The following is a 22,220-nucleotide window of genomic DNA, read 5'->3' on the forward strand; positions in this document are numbered from 1 at the left end:
AAAGAGTAGATGCTGGCCTTGGTCAGGTGTATGAGATTGAAGGCAGAGTAGACGATGATATAAAACCCAGTGTTGAACAATCAGTTCTTCAAGACAAGGAAGGACACTCCTCTGAGGATGAGAAAGACAAATCTTTACAAACCCTGCCATCAGAAACATATCTTCCTTCTGACTCCCAACCTGAGCAAAGTGACACAAACTTCAAGCCCGTTGGTAGCAGAAGAAAACTGGGGTCTAGCCGTAGAAATAAAGGAAGACAACATGCCGAGGACTCTGTTGCAGAATCATACCACAGACCTACAGAGGAACTTGTTGGACATACCGGGGATAATGAATCCATTGAAACAACAAAAATGTCTTTCACAATAGAGACAGCAGTGCAGGAAAAATCAGTGAAAACCATCCAGGAAGGAATTGACACACGTGACACTGCTCAAACTTCAGAGGTCAAAGAATATGCTCATATTGGCATCTCTGAGCTTACTGCTTCAAGTTTACTGCTTTCAACAGCAGGTCAACAGCTAATAGACCAATCAAATTCAGTGGAGATGCCAGAAGAACTTCCCAATGTGTATTCTGTAACACAAAAAGAAAGCAAGGATGGAGATGAGTACACCGAATTATTAAGGCAGGATGGAAATTCACAGGACAACAATTTGGTGAGGGAGTCACATTTAAAATCAGAAGATATAGAGTGTTCAATCACAGCAGAGATAGCCACAGAAAATAACAGCTCAAGAGAGCATACAGAACCTCAATACAGTGTTGAACGAGCAATAGTTTCATCACCAAATGAGGAGTTGTCTACACATGAGGATATGATTGAGCATTTCAACTTATATGAAGTCAAAGTTGCTCAGCATTCAGAGGATGCTGTGCACAAAGTGTATGAACAGGAGGTTAATCCAACAGAAATGCATGAAATTGCTCACTATTCTGATAATGTGACACATGATGCCACAGAAAAGTCGGAAATAATTTCTGGCAATCTGACAGACAAAGCTGAAGTCTCGAACACAAACCAATCTGAGTCGATGTTGGAAAGTGCTGATGATTCTGCTACTAAGCAGGAAGATTCAGATCCTGATGACAAACAGGACGAGCATCCTTCAAAAGAAGATAACTTTAAGGCTTTAGAACAGACAAATGAGGATACCAAGATACCGCAGATCAGTGGCATAGAACGAGTAGACAGTGCATTAGGTCAGGTGTATGAGGTTGAAAGCCATGTAGAGGATGATATAAAACCCAGTGCTGAACAAACAGTTCATCAGGAGAAGGAAGGACTCTTCTCTGAAATGGAGGAGAGTGACTCTTCTTCACAAACCCTGCAATCAGAAATACATGCTCCTTTGGACTTCCAACCTCAACAAAACGACACAGACTTACACCCCATTGGGAACAGAAGAAAACTGGGCTCTAGTCGTCGAAATAAAAGACGACAGCATGCCAAGGACTCTGTTGCTGAATCATACCATGAAGAAAAAGATGAAGTTGTAGAAAGTCTCAGGGGTAAGGAAGCCCTGGAAACAACACAAATGCTAGTGGCAATAGAGAGCACGAGTCAAGAACAATTCAGTCAAGGCAGTGAGAATGATGTTGTCACGCCTATGACACATGACAGCTCTTTATATGCAGACATCATGCCAGATTACTCTTCTGAGGTCCAGAACCCCAATACATCAAACTATCCAGAGACTGATCTGGAAAGTTTAGCTCCTAAAAGTGAAAATCTTCAAGAAGACAATTATGAAAGAGAGTCCGACTTTAAGGTGTCTGATGAATCAGTGGGCTACAGGCTGGAGGGAATGACCAAATTGGACACTCTTCAGAGTCAAGAAGTCAGAGCTGCTCAACATTCAGAGGATGCTAGAAACAAAGTGCATGAACAGGAGGTTCATTCAACACATATGCATGAAATCGATCACTCCTCTGAAAGTGTGACACTTGATGCCACAGAAAAGTCTGAAATAATTTCTGACAACCTGATAGACCAAGCTGAAGTCAGTGACACAAACCAATCTGAGTTGATTGTGGAAAGTACTGATGATTCTGCCACCAAACAGGAAGATTCAAATCCTGATGACAAACAGGGTGTGCATCCTACAAAAGAAGACAACTTTGAGGCTTTAGAACAGACAAATGAGGATTATAATGTCTATGATACAAAGCAAGTACTCACCGATGACATAGAAAGAGTAGATGCTGGCCTTGGTCAGGTGTATGAGATTGAATTCAGAGTAGAAGATGATATAAAACCCAGTGCTGAACAATCAGTTCCTCAAGAGAAGGAAGGACACACCTCTAAAGATGAAAAAGACAGATCTTTACAAACCCTGCCATCAGAAACATATCCTCCTTCTGACTCCCAACCTGAGCAAAGTGACACAAACTTCAAGCCCGTTGGTGGCAGAAGAAAACTGGGGTCTAGCCGTAGAAACAAGGGAAGACAGCACGCCAAGGACTCTGTTACAGAATCATACCACAGACCTACAGAGGAAGTTGTTGGACATACCGGGGATAATGAATCCATTGAAACAACAAAAATGTCTTTCACAATAGAGACAGCAGTGCAGGAAAAATCAGTGGAAACCATCCAGGAAGGAATTCACACACGTGACACTGCTCATACTGAAGACGCTAGTGATCAGGTCAGAGAAAATGCACCTGTTGGCATCTCTGAGCTCACTGCTTCAAGTTTACATTCAAGTGTAACAGTAGATGAACTGCTAGTCGACCAATCAAGTTTGATGAAGATGCCAGAAGAAGAATGTCCCAATGTGTATTCTGTAACAGAGAGTGAAAGCAAAATTGAAGACAAGGACACAGAATTGTTAGGGCACGATGGAAATTTACAGGACAACTATTTGTTGAGTGAGTCGCATTTAAAATCAGAGGAAACAGACTCTTCTGTCAAGCTGGAGAAAGACACAGAAAAACACAGCCTAGGAGAACATACTGACATTGAATGCAGTGTTGAGCAAGCAGCATTTTTATCATCAAAAGAGATACATGAGGCACAAAAAGAGCATGTTAGCTTATCTCAAGTCAGAGGATCTCCACAGTCAGAGGATGCTGTAAATGAAGTACATGAAGAGTTAGTAAAGTTGAAGCAAATGCAAGAAATGCATCAAATTTATTTCTCCTCAAATGAGGAGAGTGAATCTTTACAAACCCTGCAATCAGAAACAAATGCTCCTTTGGACTCCCAACATCGGGACAATTCTGTAAGAGGAGAGGAGCAAACCCCCGCAGGCTTCAACACCACTGGAAACAGAAGAAAACTGGGGTCTAGCCGTAGAAAGAAAGGACGACAGCAGATTGAGGAATCTGTTGCTGAATCATACCATGAACACAAAGAAGATGTTGTAGAAACTACAAGGAGTGATGGAGTCCTTGACCCAACAAATATCTCATTAGCAGCGGAGACAACAAGGCAGGAAGAATTACAAAAGCAACCTGACCTAGACCTCAGATCTGTTCAGAAAATTAGAAAAAAAAGATCAACTGTAAATGACGGAGACAGCGCCGAAATGATGCTGGAGAAAGACACAGTTTTGTCACAGAAAATTATAGACAACAGTACAAATGTGACAACCAATGTTGCTTCAAGCTCAAGTAAAGATGACGAATCCAACAAGGATGTCACAAAAGAGAATTTAGTTCAGTTTACAGGACATGACACAGTTAAAACTGACTTGATACAATCACCAGAGGATGATTCAGACATACAGAATATCTCATATCATGATGACTATGTCACTACAAGGCCAATCACTTTGGATGTTCTTGAGCAAGAAGATGCCTGTCATGTACAAAAGACGGAAGCTTTATCTTGTGATAAAGACTCACTGGGGCAAGAAATGAATATGCAACAGACAGATGGTGCAACAGAAACAGTGGGAGATGTCACGATCAAAGACTATGATACAGAAGCGGAGAGTTTAATGGATGTGCATTTTTTTGGACAGGGTGAAGTTGGAGAAAGATTAGAAGATCCTACAAAGAAAGACCAAGAAATGAATGCTTCGCAGGAGTTCACACATACTGGCACTTCAGCTCCATTTGGTTGCAAGGAAAACTTCAGAGCAGAGCCAGCTATGGATGTGCCTGAGGAAAGTGGAATTTCTACAGCAGTGGATGCATCTGACAGCCAACAAGGGATACAAGAGAGAACTCAATTAGATAACAGTGAAAATTTGCAAGGAAAATCCAAACAGAAGAGGAGAAAGTTGGCCTCTACTCGCCGGACTCAACTCGGTAGGAAACCAGAGGAAGGCATGGACAACAAAGATGAAACAAAAGACAGAGATGACATGAGAAACTTGAACAACATGGAAGTGATGGAGGAGTTACCAATGAATGTAACTGCAGAGGTATCAGAGAATGAAAATACAAAACCATCACTCAGCACTGCAAATAAAGAACAACAGGAAGCTACTGAAGAAACTGCCGCTGTTCCCGACAAGGGGCAAAAGCTACAAAGCAATACCGCCGACCTGGAGAGTATACAGAGCAATATGATATCAGGCATAGATTATTTAAAGGCCCTACTTCCCGAGCAATTAGCCTCCAACAACGAAGTTGTTAATCCTATTAAGTTTGCTCATGCAGCTGATATAAGGGATAGTGAGAGAAATGTAGATTTTAATGTGGAGCCATCACAACTAGATGATTTTACTGTACCTGAGATGCATGTTACCTCTGTTTCCACACAAAGTGATGAAGAAAGGCCAGAGAGTGTAAACGTTATACAAGACCAAGCTTTGGAATCAGCAGAAGCATCAGCTGTGGCTGTGGCAGATTTGGAAATAGTGAAGTCTGAAGTCAGAGGAGAAGTTGGAGAAGAGCAAAAACACACCCAGGCTAGTGTACAAGATCTGAGTGAGGTGAATGAAGAAGCTCACAACAAAAATCTCGAGATGAGGAACGCAAGTCCACACAGGAGAAGAAAGATGGGCTCAACCCGCAGGAATCTTGGATCACGAAGTAAAAGGGAAGACTTGCATGAAAAGCAGGAGATGGATGATGAGGCACCAGCCACAAATGTTGAAGATGTAAAGACTGAAAGTTTCCCAAGCATCAAAGAAAAAGAAGAACCACAACTTCACACAGAAGACAAAGACAGTGACAATGTTGAGTCTCACTTCAGACCTCCATCTGAACAGACATTTGAGGAAAATCCTGTTTCTCATGGCCAAGTAGTAGAAACAGAGCATCAACTAACTCCAAGTTATTTACCTGCGATACCATCCACTTCTCCTAAACCTGATGTAATGTCAGAAGCAGCTGGGGGACGAAGAAGAAAACTGGGATCTAACCGGAAGTCACGTGGACACCAGAGCAATGTAAACCAAACTCCAGGAGGGGACAGAGTAACAGATACACAAAATGAAGGAGATGTCACAAGTATCATAGATGAAGGTGCCATTAAGACAGCTGAAGAAGAGTCTTTTGGCCTGGACAAAATAACAGAGGTAAGTAGTTAAGCGGTTTTATTCTTCTTTTTCACAATCAAATTATTTATTTTGTGAATCTTCAATGATTGTTTCCAATGTACCTGAACTGATGAACAGACAGTGTTCTGTACTTGATTTGAATTAGCTTTTTTAGACCAATTCTCAGGGAGGTTTCTAAACAAATGCAACTTTATTTTTATTTTATTCCTATAGCCTGACGTAGATGATTAATATTGGACAAGTCTGAGTGTTCTTTTGCTAGATAAGTCTATTATGTCTTGTACTTCCCATTTTCATAAAACCTTTTGCACACTGGTCAAGTGTTTGTTGCAAAGAGAACAAAATGACACAAGCAACTAAAATGAGGAACATGCGGCTCACACTACACGTTTCACATGGGTAAAAGGAGAACATAAACATTTATCTGACTTCTTGATCTCAATGGGGGGTGTGTATTGCTGTCTCTTACTCACTTCTGTAAGGCCTAAATGACAGCAATTCAAGGAGCCATAGCAAATGAGTTAGGCGTGAAAGCAAAGCCAAATCTTAAGAGAAAAAGGCCTTGCACAGCTTGTAATGCATATTTATCTAATAATAAAAGCCCTTTCTCTAAAATGTCGTATTTTAGTGGTGGTTGCAGTTACATCATATATCAATGGGAGTACAAACAGTACAAATTCCTGAAAGTCTGATAATATCCTCACATAATACTTCACAAAACAAACACCACACTCTCTGTGTGCCAGAGGATTACTCCTGTCGGATGCAAAGTTTAGATCTGCAACTGCTGACTTTCAAGAGCTTAGTATGAAACAAATGAAGATGATCCTTTTTTGATTTGGCAAACCAAAGAGAAAACAATATGTAAGCTGTATATCAAAGTGTCATAGATTAAAGATGAACTCTGCAATCAAGGTAGAATCTGGCCAAGTGTCGCCTCATGATGGAGATATTTTTTGGCTGTGCAGGTTGATGAAAGTGCAAAGAAACCATCATCCAACATCAGCACCTCAAAGACGGGTCAACACTTGAAGCCTGTGATGTAAGTGTGGTTTATATTTCTTCCTTCTCCTTTTCTAAACATGTCAATTGTGTTGTTTTTTGAGTATTCCTTTACTGACTTTGTTTGCTGTTTTCATTTCTGTTTTTTATTTTGTTAGGGTTTTTTTTCTCTGAAAGCTCTTATTTTACTATTTGTTTTCTTTTGTTTTTACATGTTTGAAATAAAATATATCCATCAATTAATCAAAAAAGTCAGACACCGACTGACTGTGGCCTCAAAGGCTTGTCCAGCTGCCTCATGAGCCTTCTGCAGTAAAGTGTTGACCTACTTGGTTGAGTTAGTATCACCGGTGTATCAGCTGAGCATCAGCTGCTATTCTCCTTGTTGGCTGCGGTCAGCCTATCAGGAAATAAGATGGCATTCACAGATAGCTGTGGCAGACGTTTATCTGTTGTGTCACATCAATTCTGCATTGGCACATCCATGAGCTGCTGGCTGGTGACATCCCTGCCATCAGTTTGTAAGGCTACGTAAGTGCTGAGAAATTCTTTGAAACAGTTACCGTTCAAAGAAAGATTCTTTTCATGACAAAGATGGTTGGAGATGAAAATGGTTTCCTGAGAAAGTGTATGATCGATTTAGTGCCGCTTCAAAGACGCAATAAAAGACTGAATGACTTAAAAATAGTTTGGTTATTTTTCTTATAATGAAGATTTTGTTTTTTACTTTTTACTAAACAAAATATACAACATTCAAAATAACAGAGGTTGTCGGCCAAATTGTTATTTTCAACATCAGTATCAGCCCAGAACTTCACAATCAGTTATCAGTCACAGTCTTTATTCACATCAACATGGATCAACTGCCAGTAAAATTATACCTCTATTACAGCGTATTTGATTTAATTACAGGCACACTGGATCACAGTGGTTATATACAGCAATGAACTATAACCTCAGCCACTAAAACATCACTGTAGATAGTCTGGGTTCATGTGTAACAGTTAATCAGAATCAGTAAACAATGATTATATTAAGAGTTATGTGACCTAACCCTAAACCTCAGACATTCAACCTACCCTCCACATAGTTTTAAGACAAAGTATAATATTTGCCAGCCTGCCGTTTAATCCCTTTTGTATTATTGCACAAACAATTCTGCATCAGTGTTTTTTTTTATCTACAAACACTTCCACTGTCAGCTCAATCTCATGTACAGTATTCACTAAACTGTCGAAGACATTTGCCACTCAACCATGTGACTCATCTAAGCGGCTAATTCTCTGACTCACACAAGCCTGAGGTGTACACTAATCATCATGCAGAATTTATATGTAGTAAACACACTATGTGGTGAAAAACAGGTTTGTTTCATGAATGCTAGGGACATTGGTTGTTTGGTATCCAGCTTCCTAACAGGATGAGACAAGAGAGATGGACATGATGGATGGTGTAGCTGCAGCTGCGTTATTCTGATGCTAAATCAATCGATTGTTAAAGTCTCATCCTCAGATTGTAAAATACTGATGCTTTGGACAGGCAGTGTCTATTTGATGACCTGTGGGTGACACACAACAATCAGTTTTGTTGCTTTAAAAGATGAGATGCAAACAAAACTGTTACAAACACTCATTCTCCCTTAAATCAGTTTCAACTTTTCATCAGGTGTCTAATGAAGGACGGACAAAGGAAAGGGCACAATGAGATAACTGTAGGGTGGTGCTTTGATGCTTGTAAATTATTACAACAGGGGTATTGAGGAGTGCTTTCCCTCTGGAGGCGGGGGGTGTGTTTTATGAATTCTTGTACGTTTAACATTGTTTACTGCATGTTTTTTATCTATTCCAATATCTTGTTCGTATTAAAACTGTTTAGTTCTCAATTTCCTTCCTTATTTTTTCAAAATTCTAATTGTGCTTTGGCAACACATAAAAGGTAATGCCACTAAAACCCAGTGAATTGAACTGAAATTGAAAGCAACCTTGACTCAACCATGTCATATTTTCTTTTATAGAAGTCAGAGAAAGAAATCTAATATTGTTTAATGTGATTTATTAATTTAAACTGACAAAGATCAGATTATCTTTTTTCTACCTTTTCTACAATATAAGTGAATTATTAAAATCGATTTACCGCACACACCAACTGACAGACTCAAACAAGTAATTTTTTATTATCAACTTAAAAATCATAAAGTTGTAAACTCATGGTTGTATTCAGGAGGGTTTAGCAGATTCTTTTCTCAAAGAAATTCAAACACTTGGTGGGGAATACTGATGACTGAACAAAAAACTTGCAAACTTTAAGTATACCACTGTATGCGCGCTTTGTTTGAACTGTTCTTGGTTGTCTGTTCCACAGTGAGAAGACTCCTGCACATGTGACGACAGTTCAACATCCTTATGCTGAAATCCATCTGAGTCAAGAGAGTCAACAGACGTTATCTCTTGGTAAACAGAACATTAATTCATTCTTCTCAGCAGAATGTAGCTGACTGAAGAGAGATAATGCGCGAGGGAAGAAATAGAAATATAATGTGTGACCAGGAAGTGTTTATGTTTTCATTTCGGCAGGTAGTTCAACAGGAGCAGCTTCCAGATCAAACAGTTACAACGTACTGATGGTTGGAGACAGCAGTGTGGGAAAAACCTCCTTCATAAAGAGAGCTCAAAGTGGGAAGTTTTCTTTAGACTTACCCGCCTCTGTTGGTAAGATCCTGATCTTTATTCTATTATAGTCCCATAAATAAGTCTAAAAATACAGAATAATGTAACATAAATACATTTCGTAGGCATTGATTCCTTCACGTGGACTGTGGTGGTGGATGGAAAACCTGTGGTGCTGAAGTTGTGGGATACAGCAGGTCAAGAAAGGTGAGTTTATTGTTTTCTTTTTGCTGTTATAATCAAATGTATGAACTGTTGGTGAAAACACTTTGTTTTGCAAAGAAGAAAAATGAGTGATCCCAGTCATTTTACCATTTTTGGAGTCTGTTTTCCTCTTCAGGCAGATATTGCGACATATGTAAGGTGATTTAGGGGCGACTGTGGCTCAACCGGTAGAGCAGGTCAACCACTAATCAGAGTGTCAGCAGTACTAAACCCCAGATTGCTCCCAGGGATTGTTCCATTGTTGTGTGAGTGTATGTGTGAATGACTGAGCGTAAAAATATCTTGGGGCACTTTGGTTAGAAGGTGCTGTACTGCTCCTGATGAGCAGATTACCACCGTGCATGGCAGCCTCTGCCATCAAGTTTTCAACAAGTTTTTAGTCCATGTACCATTTCCATTTCCATGTATATTGCATGTATGAGAACTGTAAATCAAAGACATCAGAGACAATTTGGACAGGGTATTATTATATAATCAAAGCCTAAGGCACTCAAAATTTCCCAACCCTAGAATCCTGGTCAACTTTCGCATTTCATCTCAGCTAAATGTTAAAATGTTAATGTAATGTTAAAAAGTTCAACCAATATTTATGAAAATGAGGTCAGGAGAGAAGATAAAGTAACATGCAGTATAAAAAAGGTATTCTACCCCCTTTTTTTACAGTTGGAAATAAACTTAGTTGTAAAATTGTAGCCATTAACTACAACCAACATTAATGATAACTATTTAGGTGTTTTGGGGTCCCTCAATAGTGTCCTTAAGGTCGATCTTGAAGCTGACATGCATGCTTTGTGTGCCTCATGATGAGCACGCTGAACCACTTCATGATGACGAGTGTTGTTGCTGTAGGCCAGTTGTCATCAATGCACAGTTCACTTTTTTGGCATTATCATATAACGAGGCGCACTGTCAGTTCCAGCAGGTCCTGATGTCTGCTGTGGGTAGGAACAGTACAGTCATTGTGAGGAGGTCATCATCAGAGGTACAGGGTGTTATTTTGAGGTTTATGATTACCTGAATGTTGCACTACATGTACTGTGTCTTTTTATTCCTGGAAGTGGGGGTGGATCTTCTGTGTATGGATTCACTTTACCTTTCTGGTGGCCGGGGCAGCTTGTCTCTCTGTCCCGAGGGCTTCCTGAAGACAGTATCCTCCTGCAGTCGTACACCTCGGCCTGCCAAGACATCTGATGAGCACACTTGATGAAGCTTACATAAATAACATCCGCTATACACTTTCTATTGTAGCCGATCAAAGAAATTGTAAACAAGAGATACCTCAGAGATGCCTCTCTGAACATGTTGTTCATTCTCCTTCAGGCCAGGTTGTAACCTGTTCAGGAACTGGTTGGCACACCCAAGCAATTTTGTTGTATTGTGGAAATAGGACAACATGTCCATGTGTTCATTAAACATGTTGCATGTTTGGTTGACCTATTTAGAAAAGCATGGTTTGAAATGCAATGTTAGTTTTCAGCCACATTAATGTCACCACTGACTGCAAGCCCCAAAACACAAATAAAAGGAGACGACATAAAAACAAACGAGTTTGACACAATTTTGTGGGTTTAAAATATTGTAACGCACTTGAATTCATTGTTGAGGCAATTGTGCAATCACTGTGTTTGTTTACATCACCAGTCTTTCCAGGAAAGACTGAATGTGTCTCTTGAGAAACGCCTCAGGGGAGGTTTTGCAAACTTAACTAACCAGAATCATTGTATAATTAGAAGCACACGTTCTACTTTTGAGGGTCACGACCAAGTGTTTTTTTTACCGTATTGCAACACAAATTTGTGATGTTCACTTGTGAATGGCTGTGAGACAAGAAATTAGCTTGTTGTTGTGTTTTATAAAGTTTGTGGCCTCATCTGATTTAAAGAGGTTAGATTTCTGATTACATTTTTGTTGTCCTTCAAAGGTTTCACAGCATCACAAGACAGATTTTCCATAAAGCCCAGGCCTTTCTCCTGATGTATGACATCACTTCCTCTCAGAGTTTCTCTGCAGTCAGCTACTGGGCGAACTGTATTCAGGTAAGGTGTTCAGAAAGCTTCAGCGGCTGTTAAATGACGTCACCAGTCAAACTACTGGCTTTGTTTACAATGATTTTTGAAACTACAGGCTTCTATTGAAGGCCAGATATACTGTACAGTATGTTTATATGTATAATACATGTTTTTGTTATAATGAGTATTGTTTACAGTGGTGAAATGTAACTAAGTACCTTTAATATTTTAACATGATATCTTTACTTTTAGTCAAGTATGACTTTCAGGTAGTTTATACAACACTGATTATTTATAATTTTTCAATACTGATGCCAATGCAGTTTTGCTTACTAAGATTAAATTCAAAATCTTCAAGAACCTAATCTGATTGTAGACTAAAATAGAAAATATCAAACACATAGGGAAGTGTGTATTCAAAACAGCAGCACATATTACCAGTGAGGTGGAAAGGTTAGTAGTGCATTTACTACAGTACAACACTTAGATTATTTACTTGAGTATTCCCATTTATTACTGTACACTTATACTCTACAACATTTTGTAAGCAAATATTGTACTTTAACTCCACTGCATTTGTTTTTTATCTCTTATCTTTAGTTACCGGTTACTTTGCAGACTCAGATAATTAAAATAAAATATAATCAACAAATAAATGATGATGTATCTTTTGGATGAAGCTGCCCAGCAGTATATAAAGTAGCTCAAAATTAACTCCACGTTTACCAGTGTCAACATTAAAGTGATGTACACATTAAAGCGTCCATAATTATAATTCAATTATATATATTGTTCTGAAATGGGCAATCTGCATAATGAGTACTTTTACTTTTGAAAGATTTTGATGCCAATACTTTTGTACTTTTACTGACAGCAGGACTTTAAACTTTTACTTGTAACAGAGTATTTCTACACTGACAGAAACTACAAGTAATATCTATATCAATGGTATCTATTTAATATAAATGTAAAATATGCATCAAATATGCATTCCAATACTGATATATATAATCAATATCATTTTCATTATACACTTTCATTTTATCATTACATAGAACTGAGATTTAAAGCACATGGGACCAAATTGTCTGAAACATTTGAACCTCTTCACAAAGTGAGCTCGCTCTGTCAGTCCAAACAATAATCAAACTGTTTTGCAGGAAGGGGCTGCAGAAGATGTAACCATTTTACTTCTTGGGAACAAGAGTGATCATGCAAAGCGGCAGATTAAAATTCAGGAGGGGGAAATTCTCGCTAAGGTATCTGTGGAATTACACCTTCTCACACTGTTAGCTCATCTGCTGATGTCAGAATATAATTCTGATTATGAAACACACACTAAAGACAGCAGTTTTACCTCCACAGGAGTACAACTTTGAATTCATGGAGTGCAGCGCTGCCACGGGCGAAAATGTGATTCAGTCTTTGGAGACTGTGGCCAGGTAAGACATCTCACCTCTGACTTTTCTTTTATCCTCTGCCGATTTTTTAAAAGCATGAACTTTAGTAATCTTGGTGCTGATTGTGTTGTTGTCAGGATGTTGAGTCAAAAAGTTGACACAAGAGAGGAAACCACGGTGTTGCACAAAGAGCCCCAACAGAAAAAATCATCAGGATGTTGCTGAACAGATTTGTCATAAGCCTCAGTGACGGACATCTGAAAAGTTTGTATGTACATAACAACTAGAGCTGGTACTCAAGCCATCTTTGGTTCTTTTAAACTGTTATATTACAGATTTGTATTCATTTATACAAATGTATATAAGTTAAATTTCCTTGTTACTATTGCTTTCATCTGGTTTATTTTATTATTTCTAACAAGCTTTACAAGTAAATAGTTGATTTAAAGGATAGTATAGAGAACAATTTAAGTGTAAGATATTCTTCTAGTTTCATAAAATATCCTTTTTATATAAATATACATTTTAGAGACGAAGCCTCAGAGGGTGTTTTGATGTGTATTTACTGTATACCCTAATTTATATACTATACTGTGTAGCTGGCGCAGGCTTTCTTTAGAGGCAGGTCAAAGAACACTTCATCAGTTTTATCTTGTTAAATTGTTTTTCCTACTTGAATATGAACGCCTTACTGTTCTAGTGCAATTTCAAATGATCACATGAAGTCACTGTCTTTTGAGTCTTTGAAGATTTCCATTTAAAGATGTATTAACAATCAGTTGCGTTTTTCAGGTTTTTTAGTTGAAAAACTGAGAGAATCCTTTATACTGTACAGCTACTGAGTATTTGCTCCACAGTGTCTATTCTTTATGCTTAATTCATGACACAAATGTGTATTAAACTTAGTGGGTACACAATCTTTAAATCTCTAAATTTTGAGTATATTTATATAATACATTTTGAAGTACATTTCAGTGTTTACAAGCAACTCATGCAATATGCCTGTGAACAAAAGCACCTTGTCATTTTTGCTATTTTCTAACAAACGGTGTTATTCAATAATCACAATCAGTGTATCATGTTTTTGTATGTTTACAATCTGTTCTACATGAACACTGTCTTACTTGCAATTCCCATGTCAGCCAGATAATCATAAATACATTTCATGGCCTTATAATTAAAGACAGCAGTTGTGAAATGCTTAACAGGCTTTAAATATACTTGTGAAATATGTTTTATGTTTCTGTGCACCTCTCTACGACCTGTATCCATAAATGCCTATAATTTGTTTGTCAAGTTGTTCTAACGTCGTGTCCTGTGCTAAATAAACCTCCAGAACATAACTGTCTGCTCTGGAAGTTAATTTGTGTCCTCGTGGAAGTCGTCTTTCTCCACACTGACAAAGACAACAGTGTTCCCACTGGAACAACAAGTCCTTCTCTGGTATGAAGAGCACGTCAACGGCAACAATGGCACCACTGCAGTAACCTCATAAGATCCCAGAGGAACTGTTGTGGGAAACAGAAAATGCTGACACAGCATCTTCCAACATCATCAGAGGACACCAAATCTGATATTAGCGATTGGCTCCGATTTCATTGGCGTCATTTACCAGGAGATTTATTCCTCTTGCCCTCAGATAATTCAGTTTTAGGCTGGAACATGTACATATCATAACTCTGTTAAACATCAAACGTCAGAAAACAGCGCTTTTTTGTTTTTTGGGGGGGCCTGTAATTTACAAAAGGTTGCCAGGAAAACACTGTAATTTGGTTGTAAGTACAGGGAAAAGACACAGTGTTCCATTAGTAAACTTCCAATTAGTCAATGCCAATTAATTGCAGCTGAAAGGGACCTTTAGTCACACAGCAGGTCAGCAAAACAACCAAAAAAGACAAAATCTGTCTACAAAGAAGCAGAAAATTCAACATTTATAAGAATAAAGTTCTGATAATTATTGAATATTTACATATCAAATTACAAGGAAAGTGCTGTTTAAATTCCTGTTGGTTTCATCATTTGTTTCTCCTGTATTACAGGTGATGTATAATGGTTCCCAGTGGGAAAGCTGGCTGGCAGCTGTCTGTTGACTTTGTTTTTTTTTGTTCTCATGACAACTGAGACACTCGACCACAGCAGGGATTAGAAGGTTGTTAAACGGTAGCAAACAGGATATGTCTCAACATTACCGCAGAACAACACCAGATATCACTGAAATAAAAGTAACTCTGACCTTTTGCCACAAGGGGGAGTACTTGGGCTGATAAAGCAGGTGTCTACAGACCTCAGAGCATGTTGGTTTAACTTACTGTCATTAAAACGCCTCTATACTTGGCACCACTTTGCCCAAATGCCCTATTGAATTTTCTTTACACTGAAATAAGCTCAAATTATCAAATGGCAGCAAAACCAATAAACAGAAATCTTAAAAATCTTTTGAATTTATTTCATGATAAAAAATAAACCACTTTCATATTAACATTTGGGGAATAAGTTAATGTTACCTACACAACATTTAACAAAAGTTAAAACACTGGAACACTCATATTAGGGACTGACCAATAAGGTTTTTTCAGGGCCGGTACTGATACAGATTATTAATAATCAAGGAAACTGAAAACCGATATTTGGGACCAATATAAATTTGCAGTAAACATAAAAAATCTTGGTGTCAAATTTTACAGAAGCCAGTGAAGCACAGACACCAATAATCTGAAAAGTCTAAATTTCAGCCCCGATAATCAAGCAGGCCAATAATCAGTCTATTCCTAATACATGAGATACATCAGCTGTCCTTACAGATGGAGAGAAGGTTGCATATTAAACAAAAAGCATAATGTCATGTACCGTGTTCACTTTTACATTTTCACCTTAGGAAACCAGCATTTCTAGTCGCGTAGAGCAGTTCTGTTCTTTGTGAAATGTTTGGGATCAACTACCAGAGTGACTCGGCAACAGCTTAGTTAATTCTACCTTCTGCTGCAGCTGCTTCGTCGCTTGTTTCATTTTGTTGCCTGGCTGTCGTATTCTCTGGTGGTCGTAATTCTGAGTCCTTGATCGATGTGTGGGGAAATTTTTTGTTCTTTTTGGAGGAGTGGTATCGTCTGATGGCCTGCCTAACATCAGAGGTAGTCCATTGGTGGTGTGTCAGGGCATCCTGCAGGGTGAAGGGGCCGTCTCGGGTCCGTCTGACTCCTTTACACACTGCCGTGCTGCGCAGCTCGAGTCCGATCTCATGCACAACTTTGCGCAAATACTTCTGAGTTTCATTCAGACACTGCACCTCTGTAAGTACACAGAAAAAAATATCAAACAAGATGTAGATCTACATATTTTAAAACGAGGTTTCCTCTGTGTTCGATTAAAGATTATTTACCTAAAGTGAAGTTGGGAGGCTGGAAGCGAATGCAACGCAAGCCTGTCAAGATAGGCTGTGATTTCCCTTCTGGACCCAGTAAACCTTGTGCAGCCAACTCATACGCTTCCTGTGAGCGCATGTCTACGTTGGAATACCTGTATTTTAAAAAAGACAAAAAAACAGTCATCTACCTGTACTCTGAACATGGTATAATCATTCAGCACTTTAATGTGGCCCTGCGGAAAGCACTTTGTGGACTGATCTATTATATGTACAGGGAGGTTTTCTTCAAAAGTATAGAGGAAACTGTCAACTAAAAATGTCAATATTGTGTTTATAGAAATTTAATGAATATTAATGTAGTTAGCATACATTAACAAGGCCTTCTGATTGGCTCCCTGCAGCATCGCCAAGACCTTGTCCAGCTTGTCCTGTGTGATGTGACCTGTCAAACACAACCATATTTTAGGGTCAGATACAGTCAAGAGCACAATAACTTACGCAGTGATCGTAGTCGCCTAAGTTGCCTTAGATTTAATAATCTCTTCTCAAACTGTTATCAAGTGAATAACAGCTAAAACTGAACATATTTAGGAAAAAACTAAAGTATCATACCATAAGTGGACCTTTCCACAACTCTGCCTGCGTGAGAGAAATCATCTGTTGCAGTCCCAAATTCACCCTCCAGTGTGTAATCCTGAAATATATCAAACAGTATTTAGTCTTAAATATTGCATCTTTACACGTCTGATGTAAAACCAAAAGAAATGATAAATTACCCTGGTGATTCGTGTTCTGTAGAGATCATTCAGGGCCCTGTTTCCATTCCCGACAGCAAGAACTAAAGTGAGAAAGGTGTGAAAAAGAGGCATCGTACAGTAAATACAACTAGAGATGCACTGATCCATCTGCCAGGGACCGGAATCAGACATCATTGCCTGATACATTCGATTCTATGCCAGTCAATTTGTCATTTAACCACACAGACACGCAGTGGAGCAGAGACACAAAGGTTACTCCACCTGATGACAAAGTGTGTTGTTATATAGCTCTGTTGCACCTGTTTTCTTTGGGGGAAATAAAACATTGTAGCCGAGGGTTAGGAATGAGCATTTACTTTGAGGAAAATATAAAGTAAAGCTGCGTTGTCTGAAACAAAGCAGACAACTTTTTTATTCCACTTCCAAAAAAAGTTGTGTACGCTGTTAATTGTAGTTCTTAGAGGGAAAGAAAATGGGAAAAGGCAGCTCAGACTTTTGAAACAAACAGGTTTCCTTGTGTGATAAACTTTAAAAATATCCATACCTAGAACACCAGAGGAGGGTGCATCCAGGCAATGTCCTACTCCAACTTTAACTTGCTGGAATTCAGGTCCAGTCACTAAAATAGAAGATCATTACATTTATATTCACTCAGTCCTCAATGTGTGCAGATATGTTATATGCATTTTTATATCAATCAGGCGTTCCAGCTAATGTAACATGCACTAACGTGGGAATGAAGTCACTATTGTGTCATCAGGTGCATGATCAGAGCAGTTAGACCTGATAGAAAGTTCCCAAATAGATGTATTAAATAATTTATCAATACAGTATATACTGGCATTGTCCTGTCTATAATGACAAAACACTAAGTAAAGTAAGAATTGAATTAGCTGTACATATAAACATAGCACTGCAGTAACATATAATAATATACAGGTGAGACAGGAGACAGTGGGCTGGACACACATACCCAGGGGATGCTTGGACAGTACTGGCACAGAGGCTGCAGTCAGTGTGAGTCCCTTGGATGCTTCAGTCTCACTGCCTGGCTGTGGCAAGAAGCGGACCTCCTGAGGAAGTGGCTGAGACGGTGTAGCATTTAAACCTTTAATAAGACACAAACAGGAGTCAACAGGATATAGTGACTTCTCTGGAGTCCAAGGTTAAAGACAAGACTGACGGGCATGTTGGTAAATGTTGAGCATTAGCTGTGTCACGCCTCGCTGTCAGAGCAGACATAGACATGTAACTCGGAGAGTGTTTGATTGACCATATGATGACTTTTAAAGATTATGTTAGGCTCACCTTTCAGCAGATTTGTCTCGATGCTGTCCCGCACGAGTTTCCAGTGGACACCAGAGGGTTTGTATACACAAAACAGACCCTCTAACCTCCGAAACATCCGAATAGCTGGAGTCGCCATTATATTAATAACATTCCGACTTCTTCAAAATGTATATAGGGTTACATCTGTTGAGATGTCTCCAGTTAACTGCCTGTTTTCCAAAACATGGGCTGCTTTAGCCCTACTTCACTTGACATTACGCCATGTGATCATGTGCGCATGCGTACATCTCTGGCGATCGCAGTTTTAGCGGCCATGTTGTGAGCATACTGCCGCCTGCTGTCGTGGATGTATAACAGGACACAACAAGCCATGTGTGAGAAGACTGGGAATAATGGCGTTTTAAGAGACACCAGAATAAAAATGTAGCGGGGTTATGTGCGCTTAGAAATTGGCGAAGAGGAAGTTTAATTAATTTAATTAATTTTGGGGAGGGTCGATCGACAGATTGAACGTCGAAGGAGCTGGAACTCCACAAGATGCCGACAGCTGCCGTAAAACCGCACAGCGAAGAAGAAGAGGACAGGAAGTGTAGCGAGCTAACGAGCTAACCTTGTTTACAAGCGTTGACAGTCTGAAGACTTGATTTCGGTAACGTTTAAACTGTCTTTTTAGATGTGTAGCCGGTTGTCTCTGCCGGAGAAACTCTCTAACATGTGCAGTAAAGGTTGACAAGTAGCTAATAATGCGAAGTCAACGAGCACAATGTTAGCTTAGCTAGTGATGATAACAAGAATAAGTTTACGTACAGTCAGCCAGGTAACTTCTTGGTTTTTGGTTTTACTGTTAACGTTAGCTATAATTTGACGTGGTTAGTCACCATGAACCTCCAATTTGTGTGAAGTGTGAAATGAATGAGCGTCAGCAAGGGTTTAATATTAACTAACGTTAGCATAGCACAGGGTTGACAGGTTCACTGTCGCTTCAGTCACTCAACAATGTGTGCACCTCTAAATGTCTTTAACACAACAAGACATTTCCACGTCCAAAAGCACTATTTTGTCTGAAGGGGTCAAAGACATGTAACATGTTTCAGTAGGAAAAGCACAAGTGTAAGTAATTAAAGGACAGATAGCTGATTTTCAATTAACTGCTTCAATTTAAGGCTCCTGGTGTTGATAATGGCTTACTGGTGTACAAGCACTACAAATCCATGGTCCATCCACTCAGGTGATTCCTCTTAATCTACAGTGTTAGATATCAGCTTTCAAACTGCACTATGTAGTTTTGGAGAAGAAATTCAAACTCAGAATTATAATATTTACAATATTAACGTGATAATAATACAAACTTTCCTTAACTAAATAAACAAGCTGTTCTCAGAGGAAAATGTTTGAAGCTAGAAAGGTGGCAGGGTCCGCCACATGTAAACAAAGTAAAACAGTATGAAATTGTGTTGTCTTTTAAGGCCATGTAAGTTAACTGCCAGCTAAGCCACATTCCTGTTCAACCGCAGTAATGTTCTCATTAGACAGAATTAGTAAAAACACCTGTGTGGGTGAGCAGGCCTCTTAATGTTATTAACAACAACACCTGCCAGTCAAAATGTCTACTGTGATAGAAGCCTTCACACTTAAAGATTTAAAGTATATCATTCATGGTCGATCAACTGTTTGTCGGGCCCGTATTGGCCCTCAAGTATTGAGGATTATCCATTATTATGTAATGCATAATGTAAATTTTAACACAGGGCCCCTCTAAAAGACAAAAACATACAATTAGCAAAGCTAATGCATGACCCACATTAAAGCTTTTGTCATTTTAGTTAGTAAAATGCTTTAGTGGTGCATATCTCTAAACAGAATAATGAAATTACTACAAATTATTTGAAAACTCTACCTTGGCTCATGTCTTGTAAACAATTCAACCTGAGCTCTAGCGAGCCAGATTGATGGATGAGGAGCTTGTGCCAAAAAGAACTATCTTTAAGACAATAGTGTGTTTTAATGGTACAAATTATAATAGAGTTCATAGTGACTAGTCAATGATTTTTAGACCATCTGAATCATTCCAATATAAACATCCTGGTGAGGAAACATTTACTTGTCTTGTTTAGACATTAATCTGTCTTACGTCTGTGGTGTTGCCTCTGTAGGTGTGATGCAAGCTCCTCTGCGATGGGTGCTATGGGATGTGAAGGACACCCTGCTGAAGGTGCGTGCATCAGTGGGAGAACAGTACTGCAAGGAGGCTGAGCGAGTGGGCTTGAAGCTCAGTCCTGTGGAGGTCGAAGCTGCTTTCCTCCAGGCATATCGACATCAGTCCAGAGCATACCCAAACTACGGCATCACTAAGGGCCTGGATGGACAGTCTTGGTGGATGGGGGTGGTGCGGGACACTTTCTCTAGGTGCAGGGTACAGGACCCAGCCCTGCTTAATACAGTGGCTCACAACCTTTATCATAACTTCTGCAATGCAGAGAACTGGGAGGTAAATGACAGGTGATATTTATGGCATACACACATAATTAATAAAACTTACCTTTCTGGTGGTATCTGTGAAAATGCATCAGAAAAAAGACATTGAAAATTGTTTGAAAACAAGTTAGCAAAAAATGTTTTAAAATGGTTGTTTTTAAAGCATATTTACTAAGTAATGGTTGCATTTTTATATATGTGTCAATGTAATCAGTAGTTGACAAAGTAGCACAAAAACGTAAACTTAAATTTGTGTTATGTCTCTTTGTTTTAGGTATTTCCGGACTCACAGAAGGCCCTGGAGCATTGTTCTTCTCTAGGACTGAAGCTGGGGGTGGTGTCAAACTTCGATATCCGCCTTGAAGAGATTTTACGTGTTTGTGGCCTTCTGTCCCACTTCAGCTTTTTGATAACATCAGAGGAGGCAGGTGTAGCAAAGCCGAGTCCAGCCATCTTTAATCAGGCACTGCTGAAATGTGGTGTACCTGCTGCCAGTGTAGCTCATATCGGGGACCACTATGTGAACGATTACCTCGCCTCTCGGTCTGTGGGCATCCACGGGTTCCTGTTGGACAGACATAACAAGAAAACCCGACCCGACGTTCCTCGGAAGCATCTGCTCAGCTCCCTGGAGGAGCTGCCATCACAGCTTAAGCAGTACATGGTGTAATGCCAAACAGTTATGGGCTCAAGTGCAAAGCTACTCAGCCTAACTGTGGTTCAGTTATTTGAACTCATTTCTGTGATCGAGCCATGTTGACCTGACTGGATTTAACCAGTATAGAGCTCCTCACATGGTTAACTAATAAAATTATGAATTATGAAAACTATATGTGCAGTGTGTAATTATCATGTATTTACTGTAAATAAATAGGGAGCAATAAATATCTATTAATTGTATTGAGTCTGTGTCAGAAGTTTTTTTTCAGATGACAGAATTAAAGGGTTTTGAGGCAGAAATTTGGTACTGAAAAACACTTAAACAGTCGCCAGAGCTCCAAGTAATACATTGTTACAGCACAGATTTTTAAAACAGGATCATAATGAGAACACTGCAACACAAAAGTGAGGAACATACAGATGGGTGTTAAAGTAAAGAAAAAAACAAGCACATAGCGTCCTAGTAAGTTTTTGGGCCACCATCTGTGAACTCTACTGGGAGAATAAACCCCTTTCCTCCAAAACACACTCCCTCATTTAGTGTTTAGTGGCTCCAAAATCTCCCAGAGATGTTCAGATTTTCATACTCACTGAAGCATGCAGTGACTGCGGGACTCCATCGGGATAGAAAATCTTCAAAATCTTGCCATTAAAATTGACTGTACATAAGCATTGTTTGTTTTGTATCTAATTTACTCAGTGTCTTCCTCAATCCTTTTTAACTATTTTTGTATTCACTAAGATTTTGTTGCCTAAGACCATTAGGCTCCTACTCTGGCTTTTAAGGAACACATACAATATTAAACCAACAACATTAAGATAGCTTAAAGTCAGTCTTGAAATAATAAAAAGTCCATATGTGCATTGAAAGAGTTTTGGCTGCTGCAATTGTTCATCGTGTCAATACTGACCCTA

General features: G+C 39.1%; 3 protein-coding genes across 6 annotated transcripts; 2 read left to right on the top strand and 1 right to left on the bottom strand.

The window, feature by feature from the left end:
* Window positions 1-1,461: 1,461 nt before the first annotated feature.
* rab44 (RAB44, member RAS oncogene family) lies at window positions 1,462-14,128 on the top strand. Of its 2 annotated transcripts, none has more exons than XM_073469132.1 (9): window positions 1,462-5,477; window positions 6,428-6,501; window positions 8,823-8,910; window positions 9,031-9,169; window positions 9,253-9,334; window positions 11,274-11,388; window positions 12,522-12,620; window positions 12,727-12,803; window positions 12,899-13,057. In XM_073469132.1, exons 1-9 carry the CDS (start codon window positions 1,539-1,541, stop codon window positions 12,984-12,986), a joined length of 4,701 nt encoding a protein of 1,566 aa, XP_073325233.1. In that variant the 5' UTR covers window positions 1,462-1,538; the 3' UTR covers window positions 12,987-13,057. The 2 variants fall into 2 exon arrangements, with proteins under 2 accessions (XP_073325233.1, XP_073325231.1); XM_073469130.1 differs by having other exon boundaries at window positions 1,487-5,477; window positions 8,823-8,911; window positions 9,035-9,169; window positions 12,899-14,128.
* Window positions 14,129-15,184: 1,056 nt separating this feature from the next.
* On the bottom strand, window positions 15,185-18,426 carry trub2 (TruB pseudouridine (psi) synthase family member 2). The gene is made up of 8 exons (XM_073469041.1): window positions 18,189-18,426; window positions 17,854-17,988; window positions 17,425-17,499; window positions 16,899-16,960; window positions 16,735-16,816; window positions 16,492-16,564; window positions 16,138-16,274; window positions 15,185-16,046 (listed from the first exon to the last, which is right to left on the bottom strand). The coding sequence occupies exons 1-8, from the start codon at window positions 18,304-18,306 to the stop codon at window positions 15,721-15,723; spliced, it is 1,008 nt and encodes a 335-aa protein (XP_073325142.1). The 5' UTR covers window positions 18,307-18,426; the 3' UTR covers window positions 15,185-15,720.
* On the top strand, window positions 18,053-21,545 carry hdhd3 (haloacid dehalogenase-like hydrolase domain containing 3). 3 transcript variants are annotated; one of them, XM_073469044.1, is made up of 3 exons: window positions 18,053-18,073; window positions 20,324-20,658; window positions 20,920-21,545. In XM_073469044.1, exons 2-3 carry the CDS (start codon window positions 20,329-20,331, stop codon window positions 21,313-21,315), a joined length of 726 nt encoding a protein of 241 aa, XP_073325145.1. In that variant the 5' UTR covers window positions 18,053-18,073; window positions 20,324-20,328; the 3' UTR covers window positions 21,316-21,545. The 3 variants fall into 3 exon arrangements, with proteins under 3 accessions (XP_073325145.1, XP_073325143.1, XP_073325144.1); XM_073469042.1 differs by lacking the exon at window positions 18,053-18,073 and adding an exon at window positions 18,616-18,819; XM_073469043.1 differs by lacking the exon at window positions 18,053-18,073 and adding an exon at window positions 18,838-18,987.
* The last annotated feature ends 675 nt before the right edge of the window (window positions 21,546-22,220 follow it).

Source organism: Pagrus major, chromosome 6 (genome assembly GCF_040436345.1).
Source record: "Pagrus major chromosome 6, Pma_NU_1.0".
In the NCBI taxonomy this organism is placed as follows: domain Eukaryota; kingdom Metazoa; phylum Chordata; class Actinopteri; order Spariformes; family Sparidae; genus Pagrus; species Pagrus major.

Excerpts from the sequence above, each read along its gene's own strand:
- hdhd3 (XM_073469044.1), top strand. The coding sequence starts at position 20,329 with ATGCAAGCTCCTCTGCGATGGGTGCTATGGGATGTGAAGGACACCCTG. Across the intron at positions 20,659-20,919 it reads GCAATGCAGAGAACTGGGAG|GTATTTCCGGACTCACAGAA; the intron begins GTAAATGACAGG and ends TCTTTGTTTTAG.
- trub2 (XM_073469041.1), bottom strand. The coding sequence starts at position 18,306 with ATGGCGACTCCAGCTATTCGGATGTTTCGGAGGTTAGAGGGTCTGTTT. Across the intron at positions 16,565-16,734 it reads TGTGGAAAGGTCCACTTATG|GTCACATCACACAGGACAAG; the intron begins GTATGATACTTT and ends TGTGTTTGACAG. Across the intron at positions 16,047-16,137 it reads GCCTCCCAACTTCACTTTAG|AGGTGCAGTGTCTGAATGAA; the intron begins GTAAATAATCTT and ends GTGTACTTACAG.
- rab44 (XM_073469132.1), top strand. The coding sequence starts at position 1,539 with ATGCTAGTGGCAATAGAGAGCACGAGTCAAGAACAATTCAGTCAAGGC. Across the intron at positions 12,621-12,726 it reads AGGGGGAAATTCTCGCTAAG|GAGTACAACTTTGAATTCAT; the intron begins GTATCTGTGGAA and ends TTACCTCCACAG. Across the intron at positions 12,804-12,898 it reads TCTTTGGAGACTGTGGCCAG|GATGTTGAGTCAAAAAGTTG; the intron begins GTAAGACATCTC and ends TGTTGTTGTCAG.